Below are 21598 nucleotides of genomic sequence, written 5' to 3'. Positions count from 1 at the left end.
TGTTAATTTATCCATAAACAACTTTCAGAAAGTACAAAACACATACTTTTCCTAATCACATATTCCTCCTCTGATGGTTTTCTCTCAGTCTTCCTTTTATGAAGAAATTTCTTCATCGTTTTAGGGCTTTTACTAGACTCCTGTAAGGACAGAGGTTTCTTAATGAATTAAAATTCTCCCTCAAAAACAAAAGTAAAAGCACGAGTGAAACTAAATAGAATTCCTCTCCCTTATTTTGACAGTCTCAGTTAGGAGTACATCAATGTTTAACACTATGCACAATTAAAATGGTTCCAATAAACTCTAAAAGGTTAAATAAAACAGAGGCAATGACATTATCCTCTCAATTTGCACACAGGTGGGACTAAGAGTGGAGTGTGCCTACTGAAGACGTGGCAGATTCTCCTGGAGGCCAAATGGCTTTAGGGAACCATCTGCAGAGAAAGTAAGGGATGTCACCCTAAAAACGTAACAGTATTCCTAATTTGGCTTACATTCCCCACTGATACAGTTTTAGGGGAACTAAGCCACTGTAACCACTAATGTAGTATTGATCACTTTTCAAAGAGCTTCAGAGCTATTTAAATAATTCTGCCTTAGAAACAGTCCCACAAAGAAGAATATAATTTCCATTTGTGAGACAGGAAAACTAAGGCAGAGAGACTAAGTCATTTTTCTGCAGAGAGAAGAATCAAATGAAGGATTTCCTAATAAATAATTTTGGGTTAGAAGTAACACACCCACAGCCAAACTAATTTTTCATATATAAAGCCATGTATTTAACTAGTAGACAAAATAAATGTATTGAATTTGTTTTTGCCATATGAGTAACCAGCAGGTCAAAAAAATACTCATTGACAATATCCTTAATCCTTAATCCAATAATCTGTAAACAGATTAGCAACTTAGACTTAGGAAAAATCTCTCATGATCACCTTATCCCAACTTTCCAAGAAATATGTATACATGGAGCATGGATATTAATTATTAATAGTAGCTTAAAAATACAGGAAACAAATCATTTAATTTATTTCACTCAGCCACAGTACTTATACTTGAAAAAAGACAGATATGAAAAACTCTCACATGACAAAAATAACAGGAAAAAGCAGCACTTTAAAAAAACGCAGGAAAATGGGGCATTTTAGGGCATTATGACATTTTTATATGTATTTCACACAAGCCTGCTTTTTCAACAAAGTACTTACATGTCAGAATTGCATCTTCATATTTTAGCCACCAATTACAACAAGGGACAAAACAAGCATAAGGGAAAGCTTCATTCATCAAAGGTTACAGCACAGCATTATGATGTCACTGTAAGCCAAAGATATTGTTCTACCCTTACCTTTAAGATATAAGACATCCTCTAAAATGAATATGTAAAGAAAGAGAAGATGAGCGTGAGAGGTCGATGGTTATAATGACCAAATCCACTTATCAATAATTCTAAAACAACATTTGAAATGTTAGTGTTATCATAAATTACACAGAGGGAATATAATCACATTTCCCACATTAGTTTCAGATGCAATATTATCATGCAAAAGCCTGAGGAATACAGTTCTGTGCAGAATAACAAATGCTGAAAACAACTGAAATACATACTATCTAGTAGGAATATATTAATAACTCTTTTCCCCCAGCAGAAACGAAGTGATCATGCCTTAGTTTTAATAGATTAGTTATGTGAAGGATTAAGTCAACTTTACTCTTCGAAGCTCACCTTAATTTGAACTTAGTAACTGATAATTACAAAATATCCGTCATTAAAAAGGAGACCGAGGTAACTATGAAGTGGCACTCCTGGTTTACATAATCAAAGAAGAAAATTGGATGACTGCAAGAATTGCAGGTAAATTTCCAAAGTAAATCTGTGGGACTGCTTCCTGACCAAATTCTAAATACAGTTATATAACAAAGATTCAGTTCAAGGGTTGTTTGTCCTATCATGTCAAGTTGAAAGGATCAAAACATCCTCCAGTGTCCAAATATTGTCTTATTTTTACTGCACTTAGAGTTCGTAGCAACAATTAATCGAAACAAAAGCATGGTGGTTTAAATCAAAACACTCAAAATTGAGCTGAGTCTGCATCACTCATCAAAACACACATTTGATCTAGAAATATATGCTGCCTTTGCCCCATAATTCTAAGACTTATCTCATAACTGTCACAAACTTAATCTTCACCCAACGAGACTGATTTAAAGAACAGTTACTAATAAATGAGTATCTTTTCTGAAATCTGAAATGATTTGAGACAGGTTAGGGATAAAGCCACTGTTTGGATGGAAAAGTAATACTCCACACAGTTACAGAAGCTAGTGAGTGACACTTCCTGACTGCAACTTCAAGAGAAAAAAAAAAATACACAAAACCTTTAAATCCCCACACTACCCAAATATCAAATGGCCTTTAAGGTTGTCTCTGAGAAGCCTCTTTTTAAAAGACACTCCTTTCATCAAATTCTTTTCTCATTCCAATTGAAGCAAATATCACTTTTATAGTTTGGACTCATAGCTTGGTCCCATAACACTTTACTAATTTGGTTCAAATTGATCAAAATGATCCCAAATGCTGAATTAGGTCTGCTTCATTGGCAACTCAACTACAATGAAGTAGCTCTTGTTTGAGATTTGTGTACATTATTAATGAATCTAAAGAATTATCATAATAATCATTAAGGTAAACCAGAGGCACTTCAGGAGGAGACTGGGAACACTCAGGCAGTGCACATAGATCCTATAGATATTCAGTACATATTTGCAGATGGATAATGGGAAACGGAAAATTAAGAAACCAAACAAATCACTGAGTCTAGCAATTCAAGACTGACTCACATATACCACCTATCTTAAATTCTAGCACATTCCCACAGAACTATTTGTAACAAGCTATGAAATTAACTTGTCAGAAGCATTTTATACCATAGGTAGCAAAATTACCTCTTTATAACCTAGTGCTGCTGATGGTCTAAGTGGAGGTGCAGGTCGTAGACAACTTAAACTCCACGGTTTTATAATTTGAGGAGGCTCCAAGGGTCCTCGGGGCTGTCCAGTAGAGCTAAAAGACTGGGAAAATGTCTGATGAGATGTTGGCAATCTGCCATCTGAACCCGACCTTGTGCCACACAGTGAGAGAACAACAATAGCTTCATTGGATCAGCAAAGACAGCCATAGAAAGGGATAGACGGAAGAACAAAAGTCTCCAGTTTGAGAACTGGCTCTTTCCAGTCAAGATTACGGGGTCTCTAAGAAACAGCACAAAATTGACTCAACATTCCATGATCCTGTCCTCTCTTTCTCATCTGGAATTTAATTAATTTAATTTTCTTTCCTCTGTAAGGAAAGAAAATGGAGTAGCAGTCAACATTTGAGTTCAGTGATATGTTTGGCACTCTGGTAGGTGCTTAAATAGATTATTTCATGAGAACAGCTTAAAACATAGACTCAGTCAAGTGAAGTAACTAACTAGTAATTGGCAAAGCCAAGATTTGAACCCAGATCTGAAGCCAAAGCCCATATTCTTCCGACCACAACACACAGTGCTCAAAACTGGAATTTTGGCATCATAGGTTTGTATGTTAACAAACAACACAGTATATCTTCCATCTCACTCAGCAAGTACAGTAAAATCTCATCAATTCAAATTCCAAAGTGTAAATTTGTGATAACTCAGAAAGAGACAATGCTAAAAGTTTACCTTTGAAGAAGGTTACTGAGCAAATGTGAGAGCATGAGTGAGATGACATGGAGATGTTTAAGTACTTAGGGAGGTAAACTATTTGTTTCTACTTAGCCCATTGTTAGTAGGAGAGTAACCACTGCTGATTGAAATAAGCCTTGCTTATCATTAAAATATTTTAGCAGGACTTCTGGTTAGAAATACTTTGCTAGCAGTTAGTTGGGGTGCCTGAATACTGTCAAACAGAACTGCACACCTCTAAGTAAACCTTTTCATTAATTTGGATGGGCCTCATAATGAGAAATCAGAATGAGTGAGGTTTAACTGTACTTCAAAATCTACAAATATAGGCTGCCCAAAAGGCTGAGGGTGTGCTTGCTGCTTCTTCTAAATAAGTCTCCAGCAGGCAGGAGTTGATGAAAGACTCAATAATCTCTGGACAGAACACATGGACTACTTACGGAATGAGCACTGCATGATGACGATGAGGTTTTGGATAATGAACTGCAAGAAGCAGGTCCTCTGATCAGTCTGTTTAGCTGCTCTAACCATTCCTGGAAGTCCTGGTTGTTGTTGCAATGGACCACAATTCTCTCCACCACGTTACCTACATCCCCCAATTATGATCAATTTGAAAACAGAAGGCAAGGAAAAACTTGAGCTTCTCCCATTCATAAATACACTTCATGCAACTGGGACTTGGGTGTGTATTTTCAGGGGTTTTCATACCTATGGGATAACCCTGTTGAAATTTCTACAGCAGAAACAGATAACCTGTGATGATAAAGTAAATAAATATTCATGTCTGATTTAGAAAACTGTCCTTGATTTTTACTGCTTACAGAAGCTTAAAAGTAGTGTAAAACTTCACTATATACAAACTTGCAATCCAAAAACGTAAGTACATAGTCCATCTAGTTAAGTCTAAAGTGGGAATATTGTACTGGTTCCCCCAGTATCAATGTTGGAACAAGATCCAATTAAGACTATTTACAACCTTTTGGCAAATACTAAACCTTAGGCTCCTTCTTGGGAAAGAAGAGGGTAAGGCCATGATCCCAGTCTTAGCCACTGTGCCATACCAGCACCAACAGTGAAGCCACTACATATAAATGACACAGGCCTGGCAAAAGGGATCATAAGCTAAAATGTCAGGGAGAATTACTGAAGCCTGGCATTATGCTCAATTTGTGAAGAAAGTTTGATGTCTTTTCAGAACTTTTTAGAAATACAACCAAGTCTTACTAACTCATGGGCTGATGATAAAATTGCTGATAAAAGTCCATATCTTTGGCTCCTCTGCCACCAGGGAACAAATGACAGAAGGGAAGAAAATTGCATTTACATCAGTCCATTTTGTTATTCCTTAGCTCTCACAAGTAGCTCTTATGCAACAGAAGATTGAAACTAATGGCAAAGCCATGGCTTTTGAATGAGAGGAGACTTCTCTGTGCTATTGCTGTACCCTAATTATCCCAGGAAATGGAATATACTTTGCCATGCCTGCGTAAAATTTGCTCGTGGCCTATGTAACTGAAAATAATGGCATTTATTTATTAAATTCCCCTTCATTCCAAAAAGAATTGGAAGTAGTTACATGAAAAAGAGAAAATTACCTACCAGTGATTTCAAATGTGCAGTCATTCCCTTCAATTTCATCTAATCTAGTCACCACCGTTCCTGCTATTGGTATTTTTCCCTATTAGAAAAAGAACATTCTCATTAATTCTGCAGTCATACAGGTCTCTGTTTATTTCACTTAGATTTGCTGACCCTCTCAGCACTGCAAAATTATGGCTAGACGTATTTTTCCACTATGTCAAGAGCAGATAATATGATTCCCTGTTCTAAATTTTAATCAGACTAAGAAAGCAAGGGGAAAATGTGGATTGTGTTTGGCTAACACACCCTAAACTATAAGATCAGGATTTACAAAGCAGTTTCCTTTTCTAATATATTTTCATAAGAATCAGTAAAAAAAAGTGAAGGCTCAGATGTTATAAAAACTACTAATTGTCAGGCCAAGATGTAACAGGCAATAGTAACTTATAATGCTCTATATCTTGGGAGTTGACTGAGGGATGTTTAATTTCCTAAGGAATAACATGCTTCTTTAGAAGCCTGTTATTTAACATGCTTCTTAGAAGCCTGAATCATGTGCTGTGACTATAATAAGACAAACATAGGAGCAGGTCCCAGCTTTATGTTTTCTCAGCAATAATGACATGGGCCTGTACAATACTGCTGCTAATTTATCTAGTTTCCATTTATGCATGCAAAACCTAGTGCATAACTAAAGCGGTGGATATATTCAAGATAAACTCATTATACTAATACAAAGGTCTTTGATCTAAGGAACATCTGCTCTTACAAGCTCTTTAATTACAATGAAGGGTCAGAACATTCTGGTTCTCCTGGCTTGAGCTTTTAATGCCATAGTGGAGATACTGCATCTGGATGGAAACCTGTTTTCATTAGCGGGTCTGCTATGTGTTTTATGTGAAATCTACTAACCTGATAGATAAAGCCACTCATCCGAGGACTTGCAGATAACATTATCAGGACATTTGAAAATAACATAAGGTACCGCTCCTCTTTTTCCTGAGAGAGAATGAACAATAACACATGAAGAACAGAATTGGACATTTTATCTGTTGAGAATTTCTGGAATCACTGCCTTATAACATAGACCTTATATAAACAACTGAAACGTTAACAATAATTTTTTTAAAAGATACCCAACTTGAAAACATAAAACTAGTTGAATTTTACTTTGACATGGATATAAACCCACAGTTTATCTCTCTTCTTCCTATACATAACAATTAAATACAAATAACCATGCTTGCTTTCCATGTATGAAAGCCTGAGGAGTCACCACAGTTTATGCAGCCAGTGAGATGTGCTAGACCTGGGCACAAAATAAGTCTCCAGGTTCACAAAATGAAAATATATTTTACTTTGAAAAAATGGCAAAATGAAGGGGTTTTCAGGTGATAAGAAATTTAGCATGCTCTAACGTGTTAAAGTCATATTCACAAAATTAACTTTAGTCATTAAGAACAAGATAATTATTGGATTTATGTAAAATGTAAAAGTAGATACACTTTTTTTTTTTTTTTTTTTGAGATGGAGTTTCACTCTTTTTGCCCAGGTTGGAGTGCAATGGCACAATCTCGGCTCACCGCAACCTCCACCTCCCGGGTTCAAGCAATTCTCCTGCCTCAGCCTTCCAAGTAGCTGGGATTACAGGTATGTGCCATCACTCCTGGCTGATTTTGTATTTTAGTAGAGATGGGGTTTCTCCATGTTGGTCAGGGTGGTCTCAAACTCCCGACTTCAGGTGATCCACCCACCTTGGCCTCCCATACACTTTTTTAATGGCACTGAGGAAACCTCGACACATGAGGGCTGCTGTGAGCCCCTTCAACAGATATGCAATTAGTATACGCAAAAATTACATTTAGCTTCCATGCCCAGTCATCTTAGCTGAAATTATCCTTATGCCTGTCTCCATCTCCTTCCTTCCATTTGAGAAGAGCAACCCTTCCAGGCTAACTATTCTAACAAGTGCTCCACATTCTCTCACATCTTTGTCTCACTTAGTTTTCCTCTACAGACATCTCCTCTTCTTCTCCCAGCATCCTCTTCTGTTTTACTAGCTTTTCCTCTTTTTCTTTAACATATGTACACCTCCTATCCTAACAGACCTTGGCTTGCCCCCATGTGGCTCTTTATGCATAATATCCCATTTCTTGACATTTTATTGCCAAATTACTTGCTGCCTTCATTTTCTCTGCATTGATCCATCCTTAACTGCACCCTCCTTGCTCTTGCAAAGTCATCAATAACTGCCTTCTAGCAAAATCCAATGGCTTCCTCTTGGTCCTCACATTCCTTGCCCTCTGAACCTTCAGCAGCAGTCAGCACACTGGCCATTTTCAAATGCTCCTCGTGGAATTTCCATGACACCATGCTCCCCCGGTTCTTCTCTACCTTCCTCTTTGTCTTTTTATTTTTTCTGGCACTGATTCCTCCTGCCTTCACCCAAGAGGTTTATCCCAAAGGTGTGAATGACTAATAGTTAGACTCACTGCATTAACCTTCCCTGGGGTATCTGCATTTTAAATGAGATTGCTTATTAACCCAAAGTAATGAATCTCTGCCAAAGACGTGTCAGAGAGTATAGGAAGATGTTTTGGAAGAAGGAAGACAATTCTAACACCCGATAAATCAAACCAGGTGCCATAATCAACCTTTCTCCCTTTCCCTGGCCCCTTCTTAAAAGAAATAATCCATCTTCAGCACCCCCCCCCAACCCCCCGGGCTTCTCTCTGGATATTTGCTTCCTAGGAAGGCACATCTGTTAGGGACATCTAAGTCTCTGCCTCTAACTCTGACCTCTCACTCACATTTCCATACTACGTTAACAGCTGCCTATGGGACATCTCCACCCGGATATCTACAGGTCTAAAATTATATTCTTCATCTCCTCTAGCCCAGGGGCACCACTTCCTGTTGACTTTCCCTTCTAAAGATGCCTCCAATTTGCCCCTTCTCTCCATTCCCTCTGTCACCACTGTCTTAGGGGACTCCTTCTCACTTTCCATCCCAGCTGGCCTTTCTGCTTCTCGTCCATTCCCTCCAGTTCATTTGACATATATGGGTGTCAGATTAGTGTGAAACATCCCTTTCAGAGTGTTGTTCTATGACTCTGGACTCTTTCATTATTTCCCACGGCCTGCTGCATCCATCTGAACTACTCTTGCCTGATGTCAAGCTTCTGCATAATCTAATTCTACCTGACTCTATCAGTCTTTTACTATGGCCAAGTTGCTTCTTTTGCTCCCTACAGGCTGGTTTCCTTACTGTGCTGCAGCAAACCAAAGCCACATTTCTGTTCTCTCCTAAGTAACAATGACCTCTGCTTTGTGAAATCCTCCCCTTTTGTTTTTGTGCCCCCTCCTCAATTCCTGTCTCCATAAGGTCTTCTTGATCTCTCCCTCCTGTGAACTTTTATGGACTCTATTGTTGAGATTGCAAAATCGAACGTTGACTATTTGGTTTGTTTGCTAGTTGCAACTTGTGTTTTAGTCTGTTTTTAATGAGTTCTTTGAAAACAGGGATCATTGCTTGTTCTTTTCTCCTATCTCCCACAGCACCTAGCAGAATGTTGAGCAAAGAATAGGTGCTCAGCTTCTGATTTCAATGTTGTACCATTTCACTTTGATGGAAAAACAAGGAAGAAAAACTACTTAAGAGGCTCAGGCAGGAGGATCGCTTGAACCCAGGAGGCAGAGGTTGCAGTGAGCCAAGATGGCACCACTGCACTCCAGCCTGGGTGACGGAACAAGACTCTGTCAAAAAAAAAAAAAGGAAGAAAAATATGAAAGATGGAAGAAATGATGTTGAGATTTGAAACACCTTACCTCACATGCTCCATACTGCACCATTACTTGTGACATAAAAATCACACTTCCCAAGTTTTTAATATCTTCTCCTTCCCATGCCTGAATAGGTTCAGACAGTATCTGTAACTCCAGCTGTTTTCTCTTCCTCAGATCTTGACATTGCCCCTACAGAACCAAAGCAGAACATAATGGAATAGGAATTCTTATGAAATAGACTAAAATAAGACCAAAGTAAGATGTGGCTTCTGACTCTTTGGTTCCCATTGAGTCCCTATTTCCTCATCATGAATCCCATGACCAGGTCTGTTTTTGATAGACAGAAAGATCCACTACCCTAAATCTCTAGGCTTGAGCCCCCAAAAGTTTTGTGAAGGAGGCCTATTTTTCATTTTGCCAAAGCGTCAAAACAAAATGCTAGAAAGAGCTTATTTCTCCCTCCCTGTAAAGAACATGGGAAAGCAAGCAGCCAAATCACACTGACCAGAGCCAGGTGAGGACCTAGTAGATTCAGATCTACTGGTTGGTGCCCCTGCTTGAGCTCCTCTTACGTTGTCTATCTTTGCATAAATAGGGCTTTAGTGACAAAATAATTGTATTTCGAACATATGCTCAATTTCCAACAAGGTAACATCCTGAAAATAATAAAAAACAAAAAATTTCTCCTGGAGTTATAGTGAAAGAGAAAATTAAATTCTTTATGCCACAGTGAATCAAACTGATAATGAAACCTAGGCACTACTGTACTTTCTTTAAGGACCAAGATTGCTATGAAAAAAATACAAAATTAGTTTTTATTTCTAAAAGGATTGGAAAAAAGAGATACAACTGAATTTCATGATGACATACTGAAAATTCAAACCAAGAAACAATTTACAGTTTGCCAACACTATGTGGGGTATGAATACTATATATATATGTATATATATAGCTTAAGACACTGAGTTTATCTTAGAGTAATTTAACAGCATGCATTCCAAATTGAATACAAAAAATAAGCACATGGCTAGTTCTGTTACTGTTTCCAAATGAATGCAAGATAATATTCTGGGGGGTATATTTTCTACAAAATCTCTGCTGTCCCTTTCAGCTACATGGAAACTCAAAGAAATAAATTCACTGTACACATATTTTAAGAGCACCTATAGTAGGAATAAATATACTAAACCATCAAGGCAAGTTATATAACATAATCAGAAAGAAATATAGGTTTTCAAAAAGACTCATTTTACATTCCTATTTATACAAGAAAAAATAGAACCATAATTATAATAAATGCTGTGGGTTTCACTGGGTTGTTCTATTAGCTTGCACCATGCAAAACTGCCAATATTGGACTGTTTTTGGCATATAACAATAGCAATTTTAACCTAATACTCTGGTCTTCAACTTGTTGTTCAACTACAGACACGTCAATTACTGATCTTTCAACAAGGATTAATAATTAAACATTAGTCCAAATCACTTATAATGCTACAGAATTGTGTAAAATGAAGCTAAGTTTAATCAATTGCCCAAAATGAAGTTTTCTTTCCCCCTAAAATGGCACCAAGTGGTTTTATATCAGTGGGTTCAAGAAGATACATTAACCATCATACTGAAGATACAAGATCACAGGTACTTTTGATAGCAACCTATATAAAGCAATTGCATTTTAGTACTTTGGGTTTTTTCCCCCCTTTTAAATTTGACGAAGGATTTCTTCTTCATATGCAAAGAAAAAACTCATACCCTTTGGCATAACTAGTTGAATCCAGTATTGATGCAAATCAGTGAATGACGAGTTACACAGACTCGTCATTAGGTGAGCAATGGGGGTAAAGACAAAGAGACAAAAGGAAACCCCCCACCTACACACCAATGCTTAATGTGGCTTAATGTGGCTGAGACTGTAAATGTGATTGCTTTATACCCTCAGCCTGGCAACCTTTCTTAGGTAAGCATGATTTTTGGAGGATAAAATTAAATGAAACAATCACTGCTATACTGTCATGAAAGCTTATTATTTCCATTCTAAAGACCTTTGTATAGGGAAAGAAATGTTACATACAAATTGCTCTTTCAGGAATAAAGTATACAAAATGGAGAATTGTGATTTTAAAGTACCACCTACCATGAGAGTTTTGAATGCTACGATTGCTTTCAGAATATCCTGGTGATCTGGATGAGTATCCTATCAAAGGAATACATTTGAAAACAATGTTAGAGGAGAGAGGATCAGCAGTTGTCAAGGGTTAGGGGTAGAAGGAGGGTATGGCCACAAAGATAGCAAGAGAATTTTGGGGGATGATGGAACTGTTCTGTATTTTAATTGTGGTCATGGTAACATGAATCTTTACCTGTGTAAAAACTCATAGAACTGTGCACCAGAAGAAAAATATTAATTTTACTGTATACTAATTTAAAGATTAAAAAATAGAGCAGCATGGAAGCATCTGGAATCTCAGCAACTCTAATTATTAGGTGATTTAGAAATTAAGAGAGTTGGTAATGCATAATATATTTAGTAACTATGTAGCAAAAGGCAAGAGTTCCCATTTCCCTTTTTGCTATTATACTTTGGATAATGACTATTTAATAATAAATATAATAAATAATTATTCGGGGGACATCATTAGGTCATATTGTTGGTAGATGACAGAAGGTAGGGAATGGTGGAAACAAGAGTCGTGGTTAGAGAAAAATCAATCTATCAGTCCGGCATGGTAGTGCATGCCTATAGTCCCAGCTACTTGGGAGGCTGAGCTGGGAGGATTAGCTGAGCCCAGAGGTCAAGGCTGTGATGAGCTGTGATTGTGCCACTATACTCCAGCCTGGGTGATAGAGTGAGACCCTGTCTCAAAACAAACAAACAACAACAACAAAAATCCAAGAGAAAAATCAATCTAATTCCATTTCCTAAAATGCCTCCATTTTCTTTCAGCAGTGTGAACATGGCAGATGGGAAAAGATTCCAAGTTTCATACCATATTTTCCTTCTTAAGCAAGCTCTTACACATGGCCTGCAATCCTGTGGTACTTGCAATTCCGAAAAGTGGACAGATTCAAAAATGGCTTAGAGGAATCCACAATTCCATAACTGTTTATGAAGGGAAGATAGAGATTCTTATGGGTAGATGTGCACCTAACATTGGGGCATATGGGGTATGACTTTTGGAACTCAGCTGGAGTAAGGGACGACTAAATTTCCTGCCCTACTAGTCTCAGGTGATAAAATACAGAGCTGAACAGATTAAGGGCCTGATATAAGCCAAGAATTACATTGCTCATAAAAAGTAAGGTTGTATTCCTTTACAGTAAAATTTATCCTTATCCAAATCAACTGACAGCCAAGAATTTCAGGTTTTATTCTACTGTTACCAGCCATGCCAAATGCTCTGAAATCTGCACAAAGTTTACAGTGGTGAACTAGTACTAAGGGCTTGTATTTTCTGATGATGGGAAATGAGAGGCAGCCAAAGACATGTGACCCACAGCAAATGGAGGCAGGAGGAGAACAGGCTCCACTACAAGAAAGGCTGAGATATAGGATCCAGGCAGCAGGAGCGTCTGGGATTTGTTTCTCCCCAAACTAAGTGCATATTTGTATTTCGACACTGAAAAGTAATAGAAACTGAGGCCACTCGTTTCTGGATTTTTGTGATAAGCAAGGAGGGGTAAACCTCAAACGGTTCAGCAAACTGGTTTAGCTTATGGAAAGGCATCCAGAGGTCAACACCTTCCTGAGCCCTAACTGAAATTTCACACTGACAGGCTTTGCTCACAAGCTCCCCACTGCCTCCAGCTTTCAGGCAGGTCAAATACCCTGAGAATGTGGTTTCGCTCAGAGAACATGCTTTCAATCCTGACAAATGCTGACAAGCCCGGCAAAGTGCGGGTGCACCCTTTTTCTTTAAAGATAATCAAACCCCTTGAAACCTCAAAACCTTTCCCCAGACACAGGAAGAGCAACTAGGGTAAATGCAGCCTCCTCCAGCAGGCCCTCCTCTCCCACCCACACTTAAATCCCCCATGAACAATCACAAAAGAAAGCCTCAAGGAGCTAGCTCTGCTGATTGGTTTTTCATAACACGAGGCCTTTGGTTCTTGGTGAAAAAATATTCAATTATCAGGCCTCATTGCAAAATCTTAATATTTAGAAAAGATTACAGCTATGCTACAAGAGTTGCAAGTAAACTGTAGGTTTATAAATAAAAATGTGGAGGGACTCTGATGTACATGCATGATGTGTAGAGAGATACCACTAATATTGTACCCATTCATTGGTCTTTAAGGAATACCAGAATCTTCCATTGTCATCCAGAGTCAGGAAATTGAACAATGGCAGAATTCTACAGATAAATATTCCTGTCTATAGTGAACTTGTTCTTTGTACATTCTGATGTTGTTTTGCTTTATCTCCCACGATAAAGTTGGTTAATATACCAGAACCAGAGAAGATTTCTTAGTTGGATTTTGACCAAACTACTGAGAGGGCAAAAGAAAACCCCAGTTAGCAAGTAAGCATAGACTTAAGGGAAGCCACAGGACCAAGGCTTGGAAGAGAAGAGCGAAAAGGGCAAATGATCATTAATACCTAGTAGCAAAGAATAAGGATCTTATTTTGCTGCATAAAGAGGAAAACTAGAAGCCTGAGAGGAGGGAAGAACAGATAAAGTAAACTTTGAATCCAAGACCTTGATTCCTCTGCAAGGCCATTTTGGAGGCAAATTGGCTGCGTCCTCCAGAGCACAGGATCATACTTGGCACAGGAGCTTGAAAAAGTTCACCTTCCCTTACCTCCATATGCCGTTCCAACTCTTGCAAGAGAGTAACATATTTCTCCAGTCGCATGAATGGTTTGCTGAGGCTTGTTGTTAAAATGAGGATACCTGGGCTCGACGCACCTTGATTTTCCATGAATTGTTCCAACTCATCACTAGCAAAAGAACAAATATAGTTTTGTTACTGCTGAATATCTCATGTAAAGAATTATCAACCTAAAATTATTTTACTGTATTTCACACAACATAAAGCCAAATAAAAATGCGTTTCACTAGTCCAAACGCTGTTCAATTTGTTTTGGCTCAACTAAATCACGCTTTATTAAGCTCCTTCTGTAAAATCAGCATCAGGGCTCCTTTGGTGAGCCAGACAGTCGTGATTCCTGGTGTCATACATTCAACAATTGCTGATTGAGCATCTACTAAGTGACAGGCTCTGTTCTCTGATGGGGCTACAGCAGTAAACAAACAAACAAAAAAATCCCCACCCTTAAGGAGCCTACATTCATGGTCATGAGATATACAGTGTATCAGATGACCCAGAACTTAAAGTATAATTTAAAAAATAGATTTTCTTAATCACTTCAAACGTCCTAGTTATGGACTGGTCAGGTGCCTAAAGATAACAATCCACAAGGTTGTATCACCCACTTGTAATGTTCTAGAATCACTTCCTACATTTAGATACCAGCATGTTTGTATGACTAACCACAAAGTCACTTAGCCCAATATCTAAAACCAGTGCAGCAGGTTAACCAAACACTTACATAAGGCAGTAACTTGATGAAAAAAATGTATTAATATTTTATGAACTGTGTGTTGTAAATGTCTAATTCTAAGCCGGTGCTTTCTCTGCTGTTTAGCACCGTTCCAGATTGTTTACTTTCCACCAACAGGGATATTGAGTCCTGGGGCTGCAAGATCATTTTAATACACATTTAAGCAAAATATACTTAGAGAAGGAAAGCTACTGCCTAAGTGTCAGTATATGTTGAAACTTCTGCTTTATTACATGGCCCTTTTACCTCTTTGGTTGGCCATGCATATCCAGTCAGTCACAAATCTTCTTGGATCTGTTGATTTGTTCCCATTCCTGCTGCCACTGCCTTAGTTCAGGACTTCAGCTCATCCCATCTGGCTCACTTCAATAGACCAACTGTTTTCCTGGCTTCCAGGCTTTTCCCAGGTCCTGCAGACTACCATTTTAGCCTCACTGCTTTCCTACCCAAGCTCTGAGTGCCTACAAGATCAAGTCTTGACTTTTTAGACTCCTACTGGCTCCACCATCTTTCTCACTACTCCCCAGCAGGAAACCCCTACTGCAAAGCGACCTACTTATTCTCCCTAGAACACATTTTATGCCATGGTTCCCAACTGTGGTGTGCTGCGATAAGGTGTGAAGTGTGTTCCAAAAACTTGCTGTAAGTAATAAAGTACTGGGAGGCTGGAAACAGAGCGGATTGCAGGTTATCCCTATTAATTATAGACACCCACCCACACTCTCCCTTCGTGGGTTTTTCTGAGCAGGAGAGAAAAGATGGAGTTTCAGCTAACGCAACAGCAGCCCAGTGTGGCACGTATGTCAGAGAAAATAAGGGCTGGGAATGGCTGCCTTAATGGAGTCTAGATCACATATGAGAGGTCATATCTAGCAATTGCTGCTAACCTTTTTATTAAACTTACAAAAAATTACAGAGACGGGGTTTTGCCATGTTGCCCAGGCTGGTCTCGAACTCCTGGGCTCAAACAATCCTCCCACCTCGGCCTCCCAAAGTGCTGGGACTACAGGCATGAACCACCACACCCACCCTGCTGCTAATCCTTTTATCAGTTTTTGTAGTCTTGTTCCAGAAGTAGCCAAAAGGAGGGAAATGTCCTAGACTTGGAGTCATAAAACAGAGTTGGCAACCCTGGATGAGTTGCCTGAGCCTCAACTGACTCATGTTTATAAGAGAGATAAAATCTACTTCCTAATAAAATTGCAAAGATTAAATATTGGGGGTTTTAACGCTACTATTTCATGCTAAGAATTATACATGCATTCACTCTTGTTCAATGATAACAACATTTCAACATAGGTGTTCTCCCCATTTTACAGATGAGAAAGCTGAGAGGAAGAGTGATAGTAAGTGGCTACAGTGGGATTCATACTCAGGTCTGAAGCCAAAGTCTCAGGTCTTTTCAGGATACCATACTGGCTCTCTGAAGGACAGTATTTTGTAAACTTTAGTCAATGGATGCATTATTATTATTATTATCCCAAGACAAATACCTTGCTAAAATCACATCTTTAAAAACTACCAGTACCTGTGGTTTCCAACTTAATGGAAATTCAATTGATATTTAATTGCCAACCAAGAGCATAAAGTGCATAAAGAGGTTTAAAAATTCATTGCATATAAAATATAATTAGGGAAATAACTCAGGTTTGGAGTGCATTTGAGTAGAAAAGTAATTTGGAGAAAATCATTTTTCTAATTTATTTTCAATTTAGTAAGCAAGTTTTATTTTTTCTTTCAGTGACTAAATGACTGCCCGCATCCTCAACGTTTTACTCTAATTGATGCAAGAGTTACAGCAATTAAAAGCAAATGCTAATGTGTACTTTATTATTACTTTCCATGCAGCATTCTAACTTCTAGGCTTGCTAAATATTATAAAAGAGTTTAAATTTATTTCAATACAACATGAGATCACTATCTTGGATTAAAACACTGGTTCTTCAGAAAAGATAATTTTACTAGGGCAACAAAAGAACAAAATTGTCCTAAAATGCCTTTTGTCTGTGATAAATAGATCCTAAAAGACACATTTTATTTAGCCAAATAAACATAATACACAAATTAGTATCATTATACACAAATATAATACATAAATATATATTATTATACCAAAGAACAATCTTTTAAATGCAGTTTTTAATTTTATACAGCCCATTTGAAACAGCAGTGGATTAAGACTTGCTTTTCAAGCTTAACATGTTCTGTATATGTGGCGTGATACAATAGAAGCAGTTCTCAGTGTATAAATGCTGTTTAAAACAACACACATTTATTTCATAGAATGCATGGTGGATGGGGCTCTGGGATATTCTGGGTTGGACTGGAAAACTGAAGAAAATTATGTATACTACAATAACGCTACAGAGCTTAGCCATCTCATATAGAAGTGTTTCTGTGGCATCTTTGTATAGGTTTCTAATTTGAATGATCATAACTCTACCTAGCAGATCAGAGATTCCTCCTTTCCACCTCAATTACTCCCCCAACAGTCCTTTCGGGGGAAATCACTGTGGCCCAAAAGGGGAGGTGAGGCAAGAGGAGCTGGCTGCCACAGCCTCTGGCCAGTGGAAAATTTCAAGAGTGCCACTCACACTGGATTTAGTGGTTCCCTTTCTTCTCTTTTTCATTTATCCAGCCCCAGAGATTAGGTGGTGTGCGTCTTTTGCTTCTTTTTTTGTCCCCACTCCTTTTTTTTTTTTGGAATGGTCTTGTTCTATTGCTCAGGCTGAAGTGCACTAGTGCGATATTGACTCACTGCAACCTCCGCCTTCAGGGTTCAAGCGATTCTCTTGCCTCTCAGCCTCCTGGGTAGCTGGGACTAGAGACGCACACCACCACATCCGGCTAATTTTTGTACTTTTAGTAGAGATGGGGTTTCGCTATATTGGCCAGCCTGGTCTCGAACTCCTGACCTCCAGTGATCCACCTGCCTTGGCCACCCAAAGTGCTGGGATTACAGGTGTGAGCCACCGCGCCTGGCCTTGTCCCTACCACCTTTGGTTTGTTATCAGTCTTACTTGCTCCCTTCTCTGGTCCTTCAAAGACAGAAAAGAACAGAACCCAGGCTCAGAATTGTTTCTGTGCTCCTTGTCCCCAGAGCGAGTACACAACTTTTTTTTGGCCGGGGGAGGGGGGTTCTCAAAGTCTTCATTGCTGGCAACCATGGTAAACAAAGAGTGAAGAGAACTAAGGAGAGCAAAAGCACACCACAGCAGAGACGGAAGTGAGGTCCGGATCTGTCTTAGCACCAACTCCTCTTCCCTCTGATCTCTCATTTAACCCTCTCCCTCGTGAAAAGGATAAATGCCACACTGAAGCAAGCACAGGAGAGAAGAGGGTATTTTTGTAAAAGAGAGGTTATTCCCAGGAAGAAACAGGAGCTACCGTAGCAAGCTAGCAGGGGAGAGGGAGGGGAAATCCCGAAAGACCTTACCCAGGGCACAACAAAATACTAGAGCGGCCATTCAAAGATATGCAAATATGGGGACACATCAAGGTTGGGGTCTGATTACATATCCAAATTCAGGCCATACACGACTGCATTTTTAACAAGACACCTGCATGCAATCATACAATTTTAAGGCTGGATCCCTTCTCAGGGCCAATTGTTATGAGCATTCCTGGTATGGTACTGCCACCTAAAGGCCGAAAGAAAGAAATTCACCTGAACATTACAGCTTCAGCAAGGAAAGAACAGAAATCCACCAATGTCCCTATTTTAGCTGAAATCTTCATCTAAAAAATGTTTAATGTGAATTTTCTATGAATTTCATTTCACTGTGCTTTGCCTTTAATAGGTCAGCATAAATTGCCACCTAGATGCATGTAAAATAGCTGAGATTATATTAAAAGCACATGTGAGAAAAACCTCAAGTATTTTAATTTTCATCCCTTTTACCTGTAAATAAACCAGTAAGATAAAAATTTAGTTCTATGAGGACTCCATTGAGTCTTCCATCATTTCAAGGGATACTGTAAAATTCTCAAAAACACCATTAACTAAAATTAAACAGGGCATTATACTTCACCAAAAAGTTGAGAATCTTTTAAATCAACTGTGTAACAAACTTTAAACCATAATGTTTGAGGGAACCTTTACTTAATTTTAATTATAAAATTAAATTCCTAACATAGGTAAATGTAGTCAGTAACATTTTAACACACAGAGTTACAATGGAAACTTCTCTAAACACCACAGAAAGTCTGCCACTTGAGGTAAACCATTTCTTTCCAGTATTCATCCAGAATACTGTTTTCATATCAAAAGGAGAACATGTGCTCATTTTATTGGTGTTAAAGAATTTGCCCTTATACATACAGGACATTTATGTATTCATCAAACGAAAAAATGTCTCTGAATCATTTTTTCTTTATTGTAGATATGTAGAAAATTACGAAAACATTCCTGGAAATGACAAAAACAAATTTAGGACTGTGGTCCACTCTGGTGAGGGAGAGAAGAGCAGGAAATATTGAAGAGGACACACAGCACTTGAACTGCATCTACATCGGTGTACTTTATATTATCTCTGTTCTTTGTATGCTTGAAATATTTTCTACATTTTTTCCTAAAAAGAAACTAGTAGCTGGTAGGTAGAAAATGTTTAAAGGACACATGGGGCATGGTGACACTGTACTGGGTGCTTAGTATACATTATTTCATTTAATCCTCATATCAATCCTACAAGGTAGGTGGTTTGACCCTCATTTTACAAGTGAGGAAATTAAGGCTTAGAAGTGAAGTGAATCACCTTGGGTAAAACAGCCTCTAAGTGGTAGAATTGTGAAGTGAGACATTATAAAAGTGGTAAAAAGTTTAGGCTCAGATCAGGCAGGGGCACAGGATGTAAAAGGAAACAGTAAGGAGTTCCACTTTTGAGATGGTGGCATGAGACTCATTGGACGTACTACTCAGTAAAAAAAAAAAAAAAAAGCATAACAGGTGAAAACCATTTAGGCCAGGCGCAGTGGCTCACACCTGTAATCCCAGCACTTTGGGAGGCTGAGGCAGGAGGCTCACTTAAGCCCAGGAGTTTGAGACCAGCAAACTCTGAGCAACATAGTGAAAGCCCTGTCTCTACAATTTTTTTTAATTAGCTGGGTGTGGTGGTGTGTGCCTGTAGTCACAGCTGCTTAGGAGGCTGAGGTGGGAGGATTGCTTGAGCCCAGGAGTTCAAGGCTGTGTTGAACTATGATTGTATGACTGCACTCCAGCCTGGGTGACAGAGCAAGACCTTGTCTCTAAAAAACCAATAAAAATAAAAATAAATAAAATATCTAGAAGTTGTCCTAATGATATAAGATAAATGAAAAAAAAAATTTTCAGGAAAATCTACTAAAACTCAGTAAGAACAGGGAGAATTTACAGCATTTGAGCTATGACCAGCTCTCCCTCTTCTCCCTCCTCCCAATTCAGTTTGACAGAAGTTCCGTTCTGGGCAACTGTGACCAAGAAGAGAGGCCTCCCTGGCCTCTCAGCTACCAGTCAAAAAATATGATATCTCGCCAGGAGGGACAGGCCATCAGCACATCTCTCCCCTTCAACTCTGTGTAAAAGAGACTAAATTCCTGGTGAGCGTGCCTGAGAGGTCAAAAGCTCACTTCACGCAGCCACTACACAGGCTGGAGGGTAGGCCCAATCACCCTCACCCCAGCCCAAGTGTAGGGTAGAGAGTTCCATGCTGGAAAAGGCAAGCTGGAAGAGGTAACCAGAGGGTACCCATGCTTCCCAGCTCCCAGAGTAGTGAGATTTTTTCCAGAGGGAGACACAGTCCATGGGAACAGAAGAATTCTGAAGCTCTCCATGAAGAAATTTGTTTTATTTGGAAAAGGGCATGTGGGGATATTCAAGCATAAGGGCTCATGCCAAAACAAAGGAGATTTTGGTAGTAAGCAAATAAAAGGAGGCAGGTAGTTCCTGTCACTTAAGTGCAAAAAGCTAACCTATAGGCCAGCTAGGTCACCAGAGAGAGAGCCAGGGAAAGAGACAGCTAGGAAGTGCTAAGAAGGATCAGAACAAACCTCAAAGTCTGGTCTCAAAAACTGTCTCCACTTGAACTTAATTAGATCAGATGGTGAAGCAATTTATGCCCCCACGAAATTGTCTAAAACATTAGAGCCAATCAGCTGGAAATTAGGAGAGCCTAACACCTGGGTGTGATACCAATGGGGCTTAAAAGAGAGATCAGGGAGTGAGACAGTCAAAGAGAGTTCTGCTAAGACCACTGTCATTCCAGAGTGACTGCATGGCTGACCAAGGCTGTGCCCTCTGAAGAGTGATGCCAGAGATTGTACACTGTGAGCGAAATAGACTTCACTAAAATAGTCCAATCAAGTTACTAAATAAACACATAAAAACAACAGAAACATGTCCCAGAGAGTGGGGAATGAAATCAGTATCACAGTTGTGAAATCTAAAATTACCTAAAATGCCTTGTTCTCAACAACAACAAAAAAAATATGGCACACAAAGAAACAAGAATGTGTAACTCACACAAATAAGAAACAATAGAAATTGTCAGTAAGAGAGACAAAATGTCAGACTTAATAAAGTCTTCAAAGTAGCCATTATAAATATGTGCAAAGAACAAAAGGAAACCATGCTTAAAGAAGTAAAGGAAGCTATGATGACAATGTCTCACCACATAGAGAACATCAATAAAGATATCGAAATTGTAAACAAAAAGAAAGAAGAAGAACCAAATGAACATTCTAGAGTTTAAAAGTAAAATAACTGAAATTTAAAATTTCATTAGAGGGGCTCAACAGCTGATCTGAACTGGCAGAAGAAAGAATCTGTAAACTTAAAATACATCAATTGAGATTATGCAATATAAAAAAAGAGAAAAAAGAATAAAGAAAAATGAATAGAGCCTCAGAGAAATTTGGAAAATCTTTAAGCAAAATAACATATGCATAATGGAAGTACTAAAAAAGAGAGGAGAGAGAGAATGGAGCAG

The 21598-nt window shown here is 38.6% G+C and overlaps 1 protein-coding gene across 8 annotated transcripts in view; it reads right to left on the bottom strand.

Annotated features, from left to right (window-relative positions):
• Window positions 1–21598, bottom strand: part of ARHGEF6 (Rac/Cdc42 guanine nucleotide exchange factor 6) — a 119150-nt gene that overhangs the window by 10822 nt on the left and 86730 nt on the right. For 4 of the 8 annotated variants that reach the window (XM_021932724.2, XM_031660864.1, XM_021932727.2 and 1 more), the window contains 9 exons: window positions 13874–14012; window positions 11208–11267; window positions 9116–9262; window positions 6201–6287; window positions 5307–5385; window positions 4148–4293; window positions 2947–3084; window positions 1349–1369; window positions 47–140 (listed from right to left, as the gene is read on the bottom strand). In XM_021932724.2, the coding sequence (XP_021788416.1) occupies window positions 47–140; window positions 1349–1369; window positions 2947–3084; window positions 4148–4293; window positions 5307–5385; window positions 6201–6287; window positions 9116–9262; window positions 11208–11267; window positions 13874–14012 (911 nt within the window). The remainder of the gene's footprint in view (window positions 1–46; window positions 141–1348; window positions 1370–2946; window positions 3085–4147; window positions 4294–5306; window positions 5386–6200; window positions 6288–9115; window positions 9263–11207; window positions 11268–13873; window positions 14013–21598) is intronic. The other 4 variants (XM_031660865.1, XM_031660866.1, XM_031660867.1 and 1 more) reach the window with 4 other exon arrangements.

This window comes from Papio anubis, chromosome X (genome assembly GCF_008728515.1).
Source record: "Papio anubis isolate 15944 chromosome X, Panubis1.0, whole genome shotgun sequence".
Taxonomy (NCBI): Eukaryota; Metazoa; Chordata; class Mammalia; order Primates; family Cercopithecidae; genus Papio; species Papio anubis.
This window is presented reverse-complemented; position numbering and strand designations above follow the sequence as displayed.